The sequence below is a fragment of the Andrographis paniculata genome, unplaced genomic scaffold (genome assembly GCF_009805555.1).
Source record: "Andrographis paniculata isolate CXL003 unplaced genomic scaffold, ASM980555v1 Contig38END, whole genome shotgun sequence".
NCBI lineage: Eukaryota > Viridiplantae > Streptophyta > Magnoliopsida > Lamiales > Acanthaceae > Andrographis > Andrographis paniculata.
Window position 1 is genome coordinate 1,415,010 of NW_026137571.1, and position 20,318 is coordinate 1,435,327.

General features: G+C 33.6%; 4 protein-coding genes across 5 annotated transcripts; 2 read left to right on the forward strand and 2 right to left on the reverse strand.

Moving 5' to 3' along the window:
• Window positions 1-343: 343 nt before the first annotated feature.
• Window positions 344-4,092, forward strand: LOC127250936 (probable catabolite repression protein creC). Of its 2 annotated transcripts, XM_051274427.1 has the most exons (12): window positions 344-567; window positions 637-870; window positions 1,110-1,427; window positions 1,515-1,623; window positions 1,708-1,801; window positions 2,083-2,170; window positions 2,275-2,358; window positions 2,964-3,057; window positions 3,145-3,232; window positions 3,336-3,441; window positions 3,524-3,616; window positions 3,696-4,092. In XM_051274427.1, the coding sequence occupies exons 2-12, from the start codon at window positions 697-699 to the stop codon at window positions 4,032-4,034; spliced, it is 1,587 nt and encodes a 528-aa protein (XP_051130384.1). In that variant the 5' UTR covers window positions 344-567; window positions 637-696; the 3' UTR covers window positions 4,035-4,092. The 2 variants fall into 2 exon arrangements, with proteins under 2 accessions (XP_051130384.1, XP_051130383.1); XM_051274426.1 differs by having other exon boundaries at window positions 344-870.
• A 263-nt stretch (window positions 4,093-4,355) lies between these two features.
• Window positions 4,356-6,524, reverse strand: LOC127250938 (probable E3 ubiquitin-protein ligase LUL2). Its single transcript, XM_051274428.1, has 3 exons — window positions 5,727-6,524; window positions 4,624-5,113; window positions 4,356-4,546 (listed from the first exon to the last, which is right to left on the reverse strand). Exons 1-3 carry the CDS (start codon window positions 6,182-6,184, stop codon window positions 4,388-4,390), a joined length of 1,107 nt encoding a protein of 368 aa, XP_051130385.1. The 5' UTR covers window positions 6,185-6,524; the 3' UTR covers window positions 4,356-4,387.
• Window positions 6,525-12,443: 5,919 nt separating this feature from the next.
• On the forward strand, window positions 12,444-15,039 carry LOC127250982 (putative serine/threonine-protein kinase). The gene is made up of 6 exons (XM_051274496.1): window positions 12,444-12,625; window positions 12,759-12,877; window positions 13,023-13,242; window positions 13,318-13,555; window positions 13,649-13,799; window positions 13,973-15,039. Exons 1-6 carry the CDS (start codon window positions 12,535-12,537, stop codon window positions 14,225-14,227), a joined length of 1,074 nt encoding a protein of 357 aa, XP_051130453.1. The 5' UTR covers window positions 12,444-12,534; the 3' UTR covers window positions 14,228-15,039.
• An 861-nt stretch (window positions 15,040-15,900) lies between these two features.
• LOC127250980 (probable tocopherol O-methyltransferase, chloroplastic) lies at window positions 15,901-18,835 on the reverse strand. The gene is made up of 6 exons (XM_051274494.1): window positions 18,271-18,835; window positions 17,834-18,003; window positions 17,222-17,326; window positions 16,938-17,141; window positions 16,757-16,859; window positions 15,901-16,194 (listed from the first exon to the last, which is right to left on the reverse strand). The coding sequence occupies exons 1-6, from the start codon at window positions 18,680-18,682 to the stop codon at window positions 16,088-16,090; spliced, it is 1,101 nt and encodes a 366-aa protein (XP_051130451.1). The 5' UTR covers window positions 18,683-18,835; the 3' UTR covers window positions 15,901-16,087.
• Between the last annotated feature and the right edge of the window lie 1,483 nt (window positions 18,836-20,318).

The following is a 20,318-nucleotide window of genomic DNA, read 5'->3' on the forward strand; positions in this document are numbered from 1 at the left end:
AAAAAATAAAATTAATATGATTTTCCTTTTACTAGATGCACACTTTCGAATAGCGACTGTGGTGTTCCCACGTTATAAAAAAAAATCCAAAGAACAATTCCAAAGACAATTGTTTTCTAATAAAATAAATATCCCACCAAAGTCAACAACCACGTAATAATTTGAGTTTGCTAATAAAATTAATTGCAATTTATGTCAAAAGCATCGCAAGCAAATTAATGCCGCCTGCAAGAATAAAATACTACTATATAGTATTAAAATAAAATAAAAAATTGCCTTTTAAAACAATAATCAAATTAAAATTAAAATTCCTGATCTGACTCGGCCAAGAAAAGCAACTGCTGTCTTTCGCACGTCATTGGACGGCGTAGATGCATTCTCTGCCTCCTCTTCATCGCTTCCCAGCCGTTGGATTGATTTCCCATTCACTTCCAAATCCTAAAGGCAGCGCAATAGCAACGAGAAAAAGCAGGCGATGAACTCGCGACTGGAGTCCAAAGTCGATCGAATTCTCCAATCGTGAGTTGAATTCAGCGCCGGGAGTGATCGAATTCGCCGGAGATAAAGGTAAAGGAGAATAATCCGGCTGATTAGCGGAAGATTGAGCAATTTCAACGTGTTCAATTGGAATGCCAGGATTTTGATTTGACTGACCAGTTAGAAGTTGGAATCGAGATTAATTGGAGCGGAGAGGTGATGAACAGTGCGGCGAGTAATAATCTGGCCTCCTCCGCGTCGGCGCCTGGGAGCAACGCGCCGCCGGGGTTGAAGACGCATTTCAAGACGCCGGAGGGTAGGTACAAGCTTCAGTGCGAGAAAACTCATCCTTCCGCCCTAATTCAACAGCCGCAGAGCAAAACCGTCACGCAGGTTCTTCAATTTCTCCTTATTTGTCTTATTCCTGCAATTTCCGCTTTCAATTTTTAGGTATTTTGTGATTACTGTTTGTGGATTTGAAAGTTGTGGCTGTTGTATGTTGTCGATATGCAATTATGCGTCGATTTGATGAGGAAGATTTACCAAACTGTTCTAACGCACACAGAGAAAAGGCATAGAATTGAATTTGCCCTATTTGGTTCAGGATGATTTTCATTGAACTTTCTGATCAGGTGTCATTAGCTCATCTGAAGGATAAGCCTGTGCAAGCACCATCACAATCGTCGTCAGGTTCCGGAGTGAGCAGTGGTGTTCGATCTGCAGCTGCGAGGCTATGGGGAGGGGGGAATGGCAGTCGAGCTCTTAGCCATGGAGGAGGCAATGGTGGAAGTAGATTGGTGGCTACAGGTTGCACAAGAATAGGATCATTGGCTGCTTCTTCGAGTTCGAATAACGCCATTTCGAATGCAAATTTCGATGGAAAGGGGACTTATCTGGTTTTCAATGTTAATGATTCGATTTTTTTGAGTGACTTGAATTCTCAGGATAAGGTACTTTTTGTAACTTATCTGTTTTTATATTGTTTGTTCTACATTTTCCGATTGAATTGATTTCGAGAAATTTCTTTTGATACATAGGATCCTATAAAGTCTATACATTTTAGTAATTCGAATCCTATTTGTCACGCATATGATCCCGATGCGAAAGATGGACATGACTTGCTTATTGGCTTAAGCTCGGGAGATGGTAGGCCTTTACATTTAAAGTTTAATTGGATTAGTTCTTGCAATATAGTGATTTTTATTAAATACGGCTTTTGTCTTTTTGTAGTTTATTCCGTCTCTTTAAGGCAACAATTTCAAGATGTTGGGAAGAAGCTTGTCGGCGCCCAACATTATAATAAAGATGGTTGTGTTAATAATAGGCAAGTGAATATTCTATTTTGTCGGTTTTTCTCTTGATTCTTTTTTATGTATATTTTTCATTTCCATGTTTGCCAAAAGCTTTTGTTTCAGGTATTAATAACTTATAAATGTCATTTTTTTATTATATGGTACAACCTCTCTTGATATAAGAGATTTGGCATCATAAAGCATTGAGTCGTCTTATATCTTCTGGTAGATCAGTATTCTTAAAAATTTATATGTAATAATGCGCATATGTCAATTGTTTTCTTCTATCAATGCCCGTGTTTCTTCTTAGCAGCCGTTGTACTTCTGTTGCGTGGATTCCCAATGGCGTTGGCTCATTCTTGGCTGCACATGCAGATGGAAATTTGTATCTATATGAAAAGGCAAGTTTTGACGATTACATTGCCAATTTGCCATTCACAAGAAAAAAAAATTTAAATTTCTGAAATTGAAAAAAGAATCTTTTGTTTGTTTGTTTGTTTGCTAGAATAAAGACATTTCAGGTGATTCAGCTTTCCCAGCAATCAAGGATCAAACTCAATTTTTTGTATCGCATGCGCGTAACAACAAGGTATTGCCTGTTCCTTTTATTTCAATATCACCATCGGATTAGTCTTACTTTTTCGAGTTTGTGTATATTTCATTGGTATTTTGGGATATATTCAAACAAAAATAAGGTAATCAGTGTGTTTGCTTATTGTTTTTAGATAGAAGTGATTTTTTATAGGTATGGAAAAACGTATCGTTGATATAAGAAATTATATATTTTTTTATGAATTCTTGATTATATTGTGTCAAAATGTGTATACTATATTTTTTAAGTAATATTAATCGGAAAGCTTGTATATGCCTTTTGGTTGGATGGACACACATTAGAGCCTAGATCAGGGGACGGAAAGATGAACCACAGAGACCTTTCAAGTAATCTACAGTTTCAACTTGTCCTCTGGAATTTCTATTACAAAACATTTCGATATTTTTGACCAAGTTTCTAAACGATGAACACTTGTAGTCTAACTAATCTATCATAACTTTTTTTAGACATTCGTTTTCACTTGGACTTACAAACCATTTTAGGAGCATTTTGTTGGCTATTGGTTGCCTATGGAATACGTAAGCGAAGATTTCCATTTCTATTCTGTTATTTTGAAATCATATATGATTGATCCTATGCAGAATCCCGTCGCCAGATGGCATATATCCGAGGGCTCAATAAACAGCGTTGCTTTTTCATCTGACGGTGCTTACGTAGCAACTGTAGGAAGGGATGGTATTGTCATTTCCCATAAGTTTCCTTTACTATATTTCAATTTTCTCTCGTTAAAATTACCTACCGTTCTTTGGTGATAAAATGTAGGTTACTTGCGAGTCTTTGATTATAAAAACGAAGAGCTTATATTTGGCGGGAAAAGTTATTACGGTGCTCTTCTTTGTTGTACGTGGAGGTAAGTAAGTGTGGTAAATTTACGATCCCTCGATTTGTAGTAAAATTATGTGCTCAATAGTTCGGGAATTTGGAATAACTTGTGCCTAGTGATGATACAACAGCAATGATGGAAAATACGTATTGACGGGAGGTGAGGATGATCTCGTGCACGTTTGGAGTATGGAAGATCGAAAGATCGTAGCTTGGGGCGAGGGGCACAACTCATGGGTGAGATTTTATTCATCTTCGATTCACGGTTTCATTTTCTTCGATAAAAAAAAAAAAAAAAAATGTTTCTTGACGATGGCAGGTTAGCAGAGTTGCGTTCGATTCGCATTGGGTCGCCCCGAGTTCAGACAGCATCAGCGAAAACATAGTATATCGATTCGGCTCCGTTGGCCAGGTACCCGTGCAAAGCTGTCTTCACCGCGTAATGTCGGTTTTATTACCAATCTTTAGACTTTTTTCCGGCGACGACGCAGGATGCGCAATTACTTTTGTGGGATTTCGAAATGGATGAACTCATAGTCCCCGTTCGTCGCCTTCCCGGCGGTTCCCCAACTTTCAGTGCCGGAAGTCGATCGTCTCATTGGGACGGCCTCGCTTCCGCCGGCACCCTCCGGCCGGCTCCGAGCATCCGCGACGTCCCGAAGCTGTCTCCGCTCGTCGTGCACCGTGTCCACACCGAGCCTCTCTCTGGCCTGATTTTCGTTCGGGATTCCGTCCTTACGGCTTCCCGGGACGGCCACATAAAAATATGGTCGAGACCCGATTCTTCTGGCGGCGGGTCGAAAAACCCGGAAAATACAAGCTTGAAATAGAAGCCATAGGTATGCTTCTACTTATATATCCTCAGCCATTTTTGCACAGCTGAAAATTTCTTGCTCATCTTAAGTTCTTTTTAACATTATTAACAGGCGAACAGAACATTGATATTTAATCTTACAATACCATAATAATAATAATAACAATACAATTCTGTAATCTCAGAAACATTTCTGCAATGTCATGAAAATAGTCATTTCCAGACATCGTAAGATTCTTGTATTATTACACCTTCGTTTTCTCCTTTGTGCTTGATTTTTATGTCAAATGGATTTGTGAATTCAGAAGTATACAGTGTTTGTTCTTCAGTTCATAGCTTCACAAATCGTCGACGACGAAATCATGGCGTCTAACCTTGGTCCCGATCGGTTGTTGTCTGCATATCGGGTTTTGGAACCTCGGACGTGTTGCTGACCTTGATCTCCAAAAGTCTCTCCACCGGCTGTCTGCAAATCGGGCATCGGTTCGTCTGGAACCTCAGGACTTTCGCACACTCGCTGCACATGCACTGCGTTGACGACAAAAAAGTTATTACAACTTAATGTTCGATCGAATTAATAGTATCGTTGTCCTAAAGAAGGATACCATATGTCGACAGGGGAGGACTGTCGTGTCGCGGGGCTCGGACAGGCATATGACGCATTCTTTCCCGGGATCGTTGCTCGAGTCGATGTCATCCTCGACTGAATTCCCAATCCCGTAAATCTCTTGCAACTCGTACCTCTTTCCTTGCACCCACACGATCTGTTTCACCACTCTTACAACGTATTCGCCGCTATCCTTTTTCTCGAACACAGCGTGAGTTATCTGCGAGTTTGTCGCTCTGCTGTCCGAATTTCCGGTCTGGTCTGAAGAAACCTCTGCCTTTATTGCCAGCGGGTAGATGTCGTTCTCGCCATCTCCCGTCGGTACTTCCTCATCGAATATCGAAGGATCGATACCAGTTCCTGATGGCTGTTTGTACTTCTGTGCTAAACCTTGTTCGAAATTGAATGTAATAGGAGGATGCGCGGTCTCTTTGATCGGAGTCAGGCAACAATTCTCACCCTCTTTCGCGAAGAAGAATATCGTTATGCTGCAAAATTCGAAGGTAAATTATGAATCGAAACCATATTTCGAAATAAAACTACAAACAAACAAATTGTACGATCAAGGGAATGTGTATAATCTACAAACTTGAGCTTTAGATAATAGTAAGAAAAAATTTCTATCGAACTGCAAACAAGCTGTGAATTAAAGGCGACGAACTTCAAGAAGTTGAAGCTCATTCTGTTCTTGATTAAAATCATCGAAAGACAATCAGGTTAGCTTCGAATCTCAACAAGAACTATGCAGACATTAACCAAAGTTTCGATTACTTATCCATGGAGTTTCAGGAAGATGTTATATATGTGATCATAAGCTTCATCAACATAGTTATAGTGAGGATAAAAAATGAATTGCAAGGTATTCCATTGGAGCTGTTGTTATTTGAATCGATCAAACTTTTACCAAGCATAATCTAGAAACTGAATTTGAATTAGATCGCAATTTGTAGAGCTAAAATTATCAAGCTATGCAGCAATCAAATCCCTAGTTTGATCGACAACAGAAGCAACAATTATGAACAGAGTTAGTTGCAGGCAAAATTCAGAGGTTCATCAATGGCGGAATAAACTGAATTGCAGAAGAAGCATAATTAGCCCTACCTTCCGGCGACTATGGCGTCGAAAGTGAAAGCAACGAGATATTTCCCCGGATTCTCCTCGTCGGATTCGATTCTCAGAGTCTCCTTCTTCACATTAACATCGTTCTTAATAGTGACCGCCTTCTGATGCTCCACATACGCCGGAGGATGATGCGCCATGGGACCGCAGGGGTACCGACCGCCGATCCAGTTATTAGCCCCCGGCGGCGCGTGGCGGTGGTCGTACGGCGCCGGCAGAGGCATCGGCATCGGCATCGTCCCCGGGTGGGGGTAGTAGCTAGGGTATTGATGAAACGCCGCCGCCGGCGCGTTCGGATTCCCCTGCGGCGGCGGCGGCGGAGGATAAGGCGTCGCCGCCGCATAAACATACCGATCCTCCGCCGGCGGTCCCTGCCCGTCCCGCTGCCCGCCGGACGCTCTCCGCCGGCCGTGAACGCCGCTGCTGCCGGAATTACCCATACCTAACCTCGATCCACAACGAAATCGGCGAGGAAATTCAAAATCCGATAGACGAAATTAATCGAAATCAGGATGAAAATTGAAATTAATTAATGGTTGGTTCGCAGGAAAAGGAAAAGAAGACGTGAAGTGGAGCAGGAAAGACGAATCTAATCATGCCAAGAGAGTGGAGCCAAAGGCGCAGATGAAATCCCCACCATTGATGGAAATTAGGGTTTTCTTCGAGAGAGAGATATAAATTCCCAATTTCAAAAAGTTAGGGATTTCTGATTACTAAATATATATATATATACCCTCCTCTTTTCCCCCAACTTTTCCAAGCACCAATCATGGCGGCAAATTAAGGACTCTCCACTAACAAATCAACAAATTCATGGCTACAATCCTTCAATTATATATATATATATATGTATATATATTCTGTTGATCAATCATGAATTCCAATTCCATTTCAATTCCAATTACTGTTGTTATTATTAAAATAGGTTAAAAAAAGTTGATTTTTTTTTCTGCACTTTCTTCGTCTTCTTCATCTTCTACCTGAGGCCAAACTTGATTCGCCATTAATGGAACCTCTAATTCTGTGTTTTTCTTCGTTGGAGAATCGAATTTGTGTGGACTGATTCCAATTTTGGGAAATTCTAGAGACAGAAATTAAATTTGCCTCTTCTGGAAACACTATTACAATCAAGTCGCCATTTCTTTGCTGCTGATTCGACTGTCTCTTCCATTTTTTTTTGCTTCTCGGACAAAACACAGAAGATCGTACTGAGATTCAACTTATTGCCACAAAACATATGTATCGAATTCATTCATAAAAAAGAAGTCATTAAGAAAACAAATAAGTAAATAAAACGATGCTAATCAATTTTCGTTTTGTTTTAAGATTATAAATAATTACTACTTAAAAATTAAAATTGCACTGGGGACGTTTTGTAATAAATAGAATTTCAAGGGGCAAATTGTATTTAATGCGGAAGTAGGGTGTGAAGTTGGTAGGGTAGGGGTGTGGCCCATGGCGTGGCTGTTGAACTCTATTTTAAGTTTTACGGTAAATTATATAAAATTCTCTTTTATATATATTTATTTGAAATAATATTTAAAAAGTTCATATAGAAAAAATTACGAAAAGTTTTAAAATATAAATTATGGACAAATTATGTGAACAGATAAAAATAAAAAAATAAGAATAAATTATGTGGAATGGAAGAAATATATTTTTAAATTTTTATTGAGTATATGATTTTTCAAATTGATTTTATTCGAATAATATATATTATATATAAAAATTATAAATATATTACTTATAAAAAAATATTAAATCAATATATAGTAAAATTTAATATAAAAAAATTCATGCATAGCACAGCACGAGTTACACGCTAATATATATATATATTTAATTTTATATTATCTAAAAAAAATTATATGGATATATAGTGCCAAAATTTAAAAAATATAAGTTAAATTCTTGTATCATATTTATACTCAATTAACCTCTTTATATTACTTTTCATTTATCTTTTTGAGTCATTGTATTTAACATTAAAAATATCATTATATTTGTATAATTTTTTTCACAAATATCATTATAATAATATTATAAGATTAACACGCACAAAATAAATGAGATCTTTAGAGCCGGATAGAGACAATATATAATTAATTTAATTGAATGGTAGAGATTCATCTTCTTATGGTGTGTTTGTTTGGGAGATTGGATTTAATATACACTATTCATTCCATTTTTTCCCCCAAAAATATCAAATTAAACACCTATTTTTCATTTTTTATATTATACTAAAAATTAATTTTACATTCAAAATATCGCATCAATAACCATTTATATCACATCATACAACTATTCAAATTCAAAATTTTTACTATTCAAATCCCAACTCAAAATCCAAACCCCCAAACAAACGCACCCTTAATTTTTTGTAGGACTATTCAATTATTCTAACAGTAGGTAGAATACTTTAAATTTTTCTCATTTTAACTATTCTCTCAATCCCATAACAAAGTATTCATTTTTTCATTTTAGTCCATCTCATAACAAAATATCTATTTCATTTTTTAGTAATTATATTATCTACCTAACATTACAAATACCTTTACAACTTACAAAATATTACACAAATGTCATTACTTTTATATCATACTTACTAATAAGGTTATTTTAGTCATTTCTACTTTATTCCTACTATATTTTAATATAATATTAATATTTCTAAAATTACATAAAAAAATGGATATTTACTTATGAAACAGAGAGATTAATATATATTTAATATATCAATCAACGCACAAATAATTTGATAGAATGTTTTTCAAAAACAAATTATAACTACACATTATTGGAGGATGGACTAAAAATATATATAAATATTTACTTGTGATTTTATTTTAAATTTTTTTATTATAGATATAATATATTTGTGAAAAAATAAAACTATATATTTATATAAAATCGATGATGATACGTAATAAAATTGAAAAAACACTAATAATAGGTATCTATTGGTATTTTCTTATTTTTTAAAAGAGACACAGTAAATTCACTTGTGTTTACTTTTTATTTCAAATAAATAATACTATTATTTAATTCCTATTGACACAAACATTAAATGAAATATTATTTAAATTTTTTTAAAAAAAAAAACAGAGTATTTTTGTAATTTTTTTTTGTTTAAATATCTATTGGTTCAATTTATTACGAATTTTTATTTTAACCTTTTACCTTTATTCTAATTTCGAGTGTTTTTTGTTTGCTTTCATAATCTAATAATTTATGAATTTTATACTAATAAGGTAATAATAGAAAAATAATGTAATCGCTAATACCAGTAAAGCATAACGCCAATAAAAAAAAATAAAAAAAAAAAAACTTGTATTTGTGTGAGAGGTAATAATTAAACACAATGCCAAAAAAAAAAAAAAAAGCTTAATTTGTTTGTTGTACAGATGTCTCTAGTGTAAAAATAAAATACAAATCAAATTTTAAAATAAAAAATAAAATTTTATATGTTTTTTACGGACGTAACACTTTTATTTTTTATTACATCAGCTATTCTCTGACAAGTCTTGTTCAAAACCACTTGAGCTCCCGTATAATTTGCTCTAACTAGACAAAAGTAAGTAAATCAGAAATCTTATAATTTGCGAAGAAATAGTCACAACATTTTAGTGAATTTGTAAATGGATTCTTCTCCGTACATGTTGGGAAAACCAATTATTCTTTCGAAGGTTAATCCATCCACTTCGGTAAGAGAAATTATGTCGGTTGTGTTTCACTTGCAGGCATTAAGCTACATTTAATTTGATTTTCTTTTAAATATTATATAAGTTGGTATTTTAATTGGATAGAGGAAGGTGTTTTCTCAAAAATACCCTAAAGTCTGTTGTTTTTACTTTGTTTCGAATTTTATTTTTTCAATGTAAAAAATTTAAAAATTTAATTAAATTGATTTATATTTATTAATTGTATTCAATATTGATAAATTAAAATAGGTAATTTTTTGTGGGACTACCAAAAAAAGAAAAACAAAAGTCATCTGTGACGAACGATGGGAGTATGACTTTTGAATATTTTTAAAAATAGTATAAATTTAGATGTTTTATTTTATATTTTGTAAATGTGTGTGTATATATATATATATATTTCATTTGATATGATCAATATATATATATAGAGATAGAATTTGAGATATGATTATTAAGATTATATTATTTTAAATCATATCTATTTTAGGATTTATTCAAATTTTTCTAATAAAATATTTATATCAAAAAAGATGAATTTGTTAGAATTTGAACGTTTGAGTTTGGATATTAAATTTGTTATGATATAAAGAGCTGTTCTTTTTATATAATGTTTTAAATTTTAAATTAATTTTTAATATAATATTAAAAAAATAAATAAATATTTATCTATCGAGTTTAAAACTGTCAAAAGATCTCTAAGGTTTATTTCACATTTGATATCTAAAATATATTATTAATTAAGAGTATATAAATTCATATACTGCAATTTCCTGGTAACGGTGTGTTTGTTTGAGGGTTTGGATTTTGGATTGGGATTTGAATAGTAAAAATTTTGAACTTAAAATAGTTGTATGATGTGATATAAATAGGCGTTGATGTGATGTTTTGAATGTAAAATTGATTTTTAGTATAATATAAAAAAATAAAAAATAGGTGTTTGATTTAATATTTTTTGATGGAAAAAATTGAATGAATAGTTGAATTTAAATCCAATCCTCCAAACAAACACCCCATAAATAAATTAAAATAATGTAATGCAATGTGATTACTTTTATCTAAATCTTTTGACTGTGTTTTGAACTTTTCTAGATTTTCTGAAATTTAGGATTTTATTTAATGCAAGTACAATAATATTTAATTATTTGTATTTTGACTCTAACTTAAAAATATGACTAAACGTTCGTCTTATTTGATCATTTTTATTTAATGACGTGGAAATCAACATCCGTTGTTTTAGTTTTTTTTATGTGTTTCGAGTACCATGGGATAATCTACACCTCCTGTCTGACCATATTTTGTTTTTTTTGGATGAGCCCGCAGCTGCTATCCGAAAGTGCGCACTAAGGGTGTGTTTGTTTGGGAGATTAGATTAGATTTTCACTATTCATCCCATTTTTTCCACCCAAAAGTATCAAATCAAACACTTACTTTTCATTTTTTATATTATACTAAAAATCAATTTTACATTCAAAACATCACATCAACACTTATTTATATCACATCATACAATTATTCAAATTCAAAATTTTTCAAATCCCAACTCAAAATCCAAACCCCCAAACAAACACACCCTAAGTAAATTCCCGGCCGAACCTAATACCCTACAAACAAGGCCCAACGGGAAAGTCACACTAGGCGAAGCATGTGTGACTGGTGACTGAACCCATGACCTCACGGTCGCAAGTCCAACCCCTATACCACCAGGTCATTCCTACGGGATCTCTTGTCTGACCATTTTACCCTTATGAAACATAGAGTAAGTTCATTGTGTTTTACAGGAATATATTTTTTTTTTAATGTTAAATATAGAAATTTGTTTCAGTAATACAAAAAATGATATTTTACACTATTTTTGTCCGGCTTTTAAGGCTCTATTTATTTTTTGCATGTTGATATTTGATTATTAATTATTATATCAAAATATAGTATAAATTAAGAAAAAATTGCAAAAATACTTTGATCAATGTCTTATAATACTAATAGATGAACATTTGTACAAAAAATTAAACAAATATAAGGATATTTTTAATGTTAAATACAATGACGCATAAGATAAATGTGACTCTGACGGATGGAGAAAATATGGAATTTATTATTTGTTTTAGTAAATAAAGCATATATTATATGTATTGTATTAATACATATATATTGTATTTTTTAAAAATATTTATAAATATCATACTACTAAAAATAAATTAAAAAAAAAATTTCCTGTGTATACCTTTTATCATTTTTATCATGTATTTATCTATTTGCCAAAATATATCATTTTTACAAAAACCCTCAATATTCATATATATTTTTAAAATATTAAATTAAATTTATGTATGTTCTTTTATTATATTTCCTTAATTTTGTAATTTTTATTAAAAAAAATTCTAAAAAGACATCAAACCAAAATATTTATTTTTTATTTTATATTATATTTAAAATTATATTTACATTTAGAATATTCCATTAACACATATTTATAGCATATAATACAATTATTTTAATTCAAAATTTTTTACCGTTAAAATTCCAACAAAAAAATCCAAACTTCCAAACAATCACACCCTCAACATGCATATTAAATAAAATTTTTATTTAAATATCTATGTATAATTATATAAAAATATGTATATATATTTAAATTTTGCAACCAAACGAACAACAACTCTCATTATTATTTGATTGAAAGTCAGCCAATCTATAGAGCAATACAGATATAGAGCTATAGACCATGGTAACTGCTTTCTGAAAAGCGAGGTCCCAGGAGCTCAACACCAGAATGCATGCGGACCAACGTATGGATACTTCCGGGATCCCAACTCCTGAGTGCTGCTGGATTCAGCGGCTTCTTCACGTTGGTCGTGTGTGCGGCATAGTGATGTATATCAGTATATATATATATGTATAATATATACATATATATGAATTTCAACACGAATTTGCTCTTCATTTTCTCAAACTCCGGCGATTTGGCGTCTCTTGCTCTTCCATCACTGTGCTGTAAAATTGTTGATCCAGTTGCTCATGATTCATCTTATCACGGAATTTCAGTTGGAGAAGAAGAATTCACAGATACAATTGATTTTGATTCTCTCATGAAATTCGGTTCTGCCTTTTTCCGCTGCTTCCAGAACTCCGCTGCTACGTTCGCCGCGATCGACACAAGTACAATCGAGGCGGACGAAGGTATGTATGTATGTTCGCGTATAGTTTCAGAGGTTGGAACTGGAAATGCTTTCATTCAGCGATGAATTTATTTCAGAAGAGATTGTTGATTATCTCTATAATATACTTATTATATAATCTAATCCTGGAGCAGATGATGGACGAATTCCTTCGAATCGCAATTTTAGCGTTTTCACTTACAATGAACTGAAAGCTGCTACCCATGGCTTCACGAACAAGCTCGGAGAGGGCGCATTCGGCGCTGTTTACAAGGTAAATTCTAATAAAGCAATTTTCAGTTCTCTCTGACTGTTCGACATTGATGATGAATAATGAAGATCTATGAGCTCATCAATTATGTCAATCTATTTCCGGTCAATAATTCAAATATATATATATATATATATATATAATATAGGGACGGCTGAGCGGAGATGGTAGATTTATAGCAGTCAAAGTTCTCACAGTTGAACTGGAATCACTCCAAAAGGAGAGAGAATTCGCCGCCGAGATAACAGCTCTGTCAGATATCCGCCATGAAAATCTGGTTAACCTCAGAGGATGCTGCGTCGATGGAGCTCAAAGGCTTCTGGTTTATGATTATATGGAGAACAACAGCCTCAGCCACACATACCTCGGTAAGAACACAATCCAGAAACCTTCAATTTCGCATAAAATTTTTTAAACAAATGTTGAAACCTCCATAACCGCAGGAACAGAGCAGAACAGAGCAAAATTCACATGGAAACTGAGGAAAACCATAGCATTAGGCATCGCCAAGGGGATTTGTCACCTCCACGAAGAAGTGAATCCTCACATTGTGCACAGAGACATCAAGTCCAGCAACATACTTCTGGATCACAACTCCACGGCTAAGCTCGCGGATTTCGGCATGGCGAAACTGTTCCGAGACGGCGAATCGCACATTAGCACTCACGTCGCCGGAACATTGTAAGCACCACTACTACTACTACTACTACTACTACTACTACTACTGTAATACTGATCTGATCATGTTGCTGAGACGTGTGTTTTTGGGAAAAGAGGTTATCTAGCTCCGGAATACGCGTACACTGGTCGTCTAACACGAAAATCAGATGTGTACAGCTTCGGAGTGCTTCTGCTGGAAATCATCAGCGGACAACCTGTTGTTGGTATCCATATCGACTATGGCGAACAGTTCTTAGTAGAGAAGGTACGTAGGTAGAGCAAACGTCATCTTACACATTTGACGACGTGATATTTTGTAAATAAATAAATAATTATTTTTTTATAAAATTATTAATAAATAATGTTATTATGAACATGGAATGAAACACTCCACCTTTCAAACACTGATTTATATATCATTCTACCCTCTGCATGTAGGCATGGGAATTGCACAATGCTAATAACCTTTTGGAGCTGGTGGATTGTGCTTTAAAGGGCGAATTTTCGAGGGAAGAAGCAGCCCGGAGTCTCCGGGCCGGGCTGCTCTGCGTGCAAGAGTCTGCAAAACGGAGGCCTACAATGTCCGACGTTATAAAGATGCTATCCAACCAGATTGATGCTGATAGCATTGAGATATCACGGCCGGGACTCATAGCTAATCTCATGGAAGTCAAGATACGGAAGAAGCAATGACAATGACAATAACCAGGTTAATTTGTTTCCCATCAACTTTTGCAATTGGAACAACTTCTTTTAAAAACACGGTAGCATAGGTGTACATAGAAGATTTAATACCGTAGATTGTAACAATTATTTGTAAAGATGATGTCTTTTTCCGCAAAATGTTAATTCCTCCTTCTTACTTAATTTGTCTACTATTTCTATTTTTGTTTGTCTTACTTAATTTGTTATTTTTTTTTTAAAATATAATTATACACTTTAATCACATTCTAAAATTTATAATCCATAATTTATAATTTTTTTTTTATTTTAACAAAACTATTTAATAATCTTAATCTTAATATAGACTTATTTTTATTAAATCATCATTATTTTTAATAATACACTTTTTAATTACTCACTAATAACACAATACTTAAAACTCAGTGTCTAATCTTAAATGGAACAAATTAGTCGGAAGAGAGAGTACACACTAAAATATTCTTAAAATAATTTTTTTTAAAAAAAAAAAATAACAAAACAAACATGTAAATAATTTGATGTGAATTTTTTCAGTAGGGATGAAAATTTCGGGCCAGCCCGGTCCAATTTATTTCGAGTCGGGACCTGCATGATTTTATATTGGACCTAGAAGTTCAGGCCCTGTTACAGCCCCATTTTAATTTTTTTATTTTTCAATTTATTTTTGAAAAAAAAAATCCGATAAAAATACAAAATCAAACTCCCAAAAATACATATACATATATATAATACTAGTATTAGTTTAGAACATGCTAGAACATGCTATAATTAGTAGAGACAAAACAGGTGGTGCCTGATGACGTTTTTCCACTTATTCACAGAACACTATGTTTGGGTTTTAGATTTTGGAAGGAGATTTAAATAGTAAAAAAACTGAATTAAAATGGTAGTATAATATGATATAAATAAATATTAATGTTATATTTTGAATAAAAAATTAATTTTTAATATAATATAAAAAATAAAAAATAAATATTTAATGTACTGTTTTTTGAGAAAAAATTTTATGTGAAACGTAAAAATCCACTAAATCCTTCGAACAAATACATCTTTTAACCAAAATTTCAAAAAAGCACTTGCTCACCACATGTGTTGTATTCAAAATTACCAAAAATTTTGAAAATGTGGTTACCTACCATACATGGTTCGCCCAACGTGATTTGCCTATATAATTCGCCTAGTGTGACTGATTTGTCGGACTTAGTTTACAGGATATTAGGTTTAGTGGGGGTTTACCCGGTGTGCATTTTCAGGTAGCAACTGCGAATTCGCACATTTAAAAAAAAAAAAATATATATATATATATATAGCAAAAATTTCAAGAAAGCACTTACACACTCCTAGTATTGTATTCAAAATTAGCAAAGTAGAAGGGATAGCATGGTAGTGTGGGGTGAACCAATTGGCTTATGGTCATGGGTTCAAACTCTCGTAGCTCTAGGTCTACCTACTATATATAATTCGCTTAATGTAACTTAGCTTATCAAGCGACGGCTTAATAATAACTTGTAAGGTCATTAGATCAAAGTTAGATCTAACCTACGGATTCCCATGTCATAGATTATATTTCATTTTAGCAAATTTAACCTCTCCCATCACACATCATCTACATAATGCTATAGAGTATTTCAGGTAATAATTCCAAAGAGTACCATCCCATCCCATGCCATTGAAACTCCTAATTTTATTGATAATTTGTAACACATTAGCAAGATTTCAAAAGATAACAGAAAATGACTTGCATTGCATTTGCATACATACCTTTTAGTCATCTTCATTCAATTCCCACTGACTGTTTGTTTCTGCTTTCTTGTATATATATATACATAATTCGGGGGATGGTAAATCGAATCACGCAGCCGGCTTCCGGCATGTAATAATGGCAAATTTTATTACACCCTTCTTGTATCCTTCCATCATCAGTGGCATCACAAGGGCCCCTCTTATCGTCTTCCATCCTGATTAGTAAACAAAGAAGTTCCTCGTAATGTTTTATTCCCATACGACTCTCAAAAATATTATCCAAAAGATACAATATAATATATATATATATATACATAACAATAAAAAAAAAAACAACAAAAACATGTAAAAACATCATTCCCTATAAGATTTGTAACAAAACATCCAAAACTGTGAACAAGATATGTAACAAAAAGGCTGCTATCACACCCTGATATCAATCCATAAGAGTCTTGCTATATACCCTCTCCGTCCATTAAAATGAATCCATTTGAGTCGGTCACAGAAATAAATATTCTATTGAAAAAATAATAAAAATAGAAAGATAGTTGAAAAAATTATTGAGAATTTAATTATATATTAAAATAAATTAAAAGAGATAATGTAATAAAAGTAGTGGTATTTGTTGTAAACAAGTGTTGAAAAATAATAATAATTAAATGTTGATTCGTTGACTTTGCTAAAATTAATAATTTGGTAAATTTAACTAACTAAAATGAACAGTAAGAATAAATTTGGCGAAAGAAGTATATATATATATATGTGTGTAGATAGTACCACTTCGCAACAAGGAGGTGATGCCTTTCCAAGACAAGGCAGATTTGATCACAGCAGGCCAAAACGGAGCAACATAAGCAGACCAGTCTGCCGTTTTAATATCCTAAAACAAACATACAGTCTTCGTGTAAGAACATCGAATACTCAGACTAGATAGTGCAAAGAATCGAACGATACGTACCTCCAACGAAAGGGACTGAAGCAACCTAACATAGTCGGAAGCAGAACACCATTGCGGAAGATAATAAGCCCTGCAAATTTTGTCCAATAGATCTTTCTCCTCCGGGTGTAGAGACTCTTCGGAAGGCGACAAATCCCTATGGCACCATGTAACTATAATTATCGTTCCACCAGGAGCAGCTACCCGAGCCAGCTCGTTCACAAACTATATACAATTATAAAGAGACATACAGATGAGGATAATCGCCAAACAGACCATTAGAAAAATGGCTAAAGATCGAGAACCTTTGCTTTGTCGGGCATGTGTTCGCCGCTCTCCATAGACCAAACCAAATCGAATTGACCATCTGGAAATGGTTGATTCAATGCATCGGCTACTTGAAAGGAAACCTGCCATATATGTGTTGAAAGCAATACTTATTATGTTCACGCAAACCACAAAAGATATATAAACTTCACAATTAATATTACAAATATCTATATAATATACTCTGGGCGCCCAAAAAATGTCCACAATTCATCATAAAATCTCATTTTCTATATTATCGACAAGCGTTCTCATATCTAACATTACAGAAATACCGTAAATAAGAACAACTTTGTTTGAGAATTTTGGAGGATTTATACTATTCATCCAAATCCATTGAATTAAACAACTATAATTTTTTTTCTCTTTTATATTATAGAAAAAAAATTAATTTTGCATTTAAAACATAGTATTAGTACCTATATCACATCAAACACTTATTTTAATTCAAAATCTAAAACCTCCAAACAAGAGTATGAGCAATGAAATTTTACACCTATTGGTTTTAGTGCATAGCTTCGATAATCTGAATCACTATTCAGCAATGAAAATTTGAACACAGAATAAGAGTATGAGCCAAATCTACGTGCCTGATTATCTAATCCTTGAGCAGCAGCAAGCTGTTGACCTCTCTGTGCTTGAACAGGGCTTAAGGTTATCCCTTGACATTGAGCCCCAAATTTTCTGGCCAGGTATCTGGAACTGCCCCCAATTCCACACCCTACATCCACAATTGTTCGTGGCTTCTTTGCGGAATCATCTGAAACGTCGAAGGTAAGAATGAACATCTGCTATTAAGAGGTACTCGAATCTAATATGTGAAAGCGGATGGATGATTAAATTTGAAATCATGTTGAATGTAACTAATTATGCTCTAATCGCACCAACAGAAGTTCCGTGTCGGTTAATCTCGAGAATCTCATATCGGATGGATTGATTCTTAAAATTTTTGTGATTATTATTCATTTACAGGTACTATTGAGCTACGAATTGAATTTTCTCCCAGAATAAGGATTTAGATACGCACCGGAGAGTGAAGCAAAGTGAAGCGACTCCTCAATCATGCGGATCTGAGCGGAGCGGTGGTCGGAGATGGCGGCGGCGGAGTCAGGCTCGTAGAAACCGTGGTGCATGTGGTCTCCCCAAATATCCTCCCATATCCCCGACGACTCATCGTAGAATTCCGCTATTCCTTTCTGCAAGGTCTCCGTTGTACTCGTCCCCGCCGCCGCGCTCGCGCTCATCTTCCTCCGCCGACTATCCAGCCTTACTCCAGAAACAACAGCGGTTCTGCTATTGTTTCCCCCAAACGACACCGCCGATGGCTTCGGAGCTATATCCGAGGCGTTGGTGGAGAAGGAATGGAACGAGCAGCCATTAATCAACAAGGTGCGCCGATAACCGCATGCGGTGGTGACTGCGAAGGCACCAGAATTCATTAGTGCAGCAGCCTGCAGGAATGAATGAGGAAGTCAGTAGTCAGTCCAGTAATGATGAAGTGTACGTGGTGGCTGTAGATTCGGCGCCGCCTGTAGCAGCGGCAGAAAGCAACCAGTGTTGATCAGTGATTGGATCGGAGCAGATGGAGTATGAGCTGTGGGTTCTCTCTTCCCTGTGCTTTGGCACATATAGACTGGGCCTTGTACATTGGGCTGGGATATTATTTGGGCCTTTAAGAGTGTCGGGCCCAAATTATTAAGACCCAAATCCAAAATATGGGTCGGCCCATTATAGTCCATGCGATCTAACTACAGTTCTACTCGGCCCAATAAACCAAGCCCAAATTAGCTAGCCCCAATTAAAGCCCAATAAACCGGAATGGTCCGGTTTATCCATCCAAGCCCAATTCTGCCAGGCCCACATATATACTTCGTTTTGCTTCGACTAGTCCAGCTTCCCTCGTTAGTTTTTTATATGGTAATTTAGAAAGAAAGATAAATTTTCGTGTAAGAATTAAATAAAAGAATATATTTATGAAAGACTTAGGGTTTGTTTCTTTAATCACAAACCTCACATTTTTATTATTTGAACTTTGCATTTTTCAAAAAAAATATATTTTTTTTACTCATAATACATTTAATTATATACTCCCTCCGTCTAATGTAATATGGATATATTATTGTAAACACTGGAATTTAATTAAAGTATAATTAATAAATAATTAAGAAATGTATTAGTAAAAATAATTATTATTTAATAAAAATAATTATAAATTAAGATTAAGATAAGTAAATGGTTTAATTAAAATTAAGAAAATTATAAAATTTAAAATGCTATTAAAGTTTATAATTATATTTCCAAAAATAAAAAGGACAAGTTATGGGCAGACAAAAATAAAAATTAAGGACAAATTATGTGGGATGGAGGGAGTATTATTTTAATATTAAACTCAAATTAAAAATTTAAACTACATCAAAAGAAACATAACCTTTAAGTTATTTGGAAAACAAATACTCAAAGTGCTCGTTACTACTATTAAATACGGAAATTAATAAATATATTTTAATATTATTTTTATACTTCTATAATAGTAAAATGTAAAATTTTCTATAGTAATGGTGTAAATAAATAAATAATTGAGATTAAAACTATATACATTTTACTAAGGGTGTATTTGTTTGGGGGATTTAATTAGATTTTTACTATTCATCCAATTTTTTTCCCCCAAAAACATGAAATCAAACACCTATTTTTCATTTTTTATATTATACTAAAAATTAATTTTACATTCAAAATATCACATCAACACCTATTTATATCACATCATACAACTATTCAAATTCAAAATTTTTACTATTCAAATCCCAACTCAAAATCTAAACCCCCAAACAAACACACCCTAAATATAATATGAAATTTTTTTTGTACAGGATTGTGTTTCAAATTTATTTTTCTTTGGAACATAAAATGCACTATTTCTTCTAAAATTTAATATTTGTTTTTGTTTAAATCTATTATTTAGTCATGATATTATATTTAGCTTTTCTTTCTTATTAAAATTATATATACTCTAGAAAACTTCCTAAATGCCTAAAAATAAAAATAAAAAGAATGTATCCGAAATATATTTTTTTT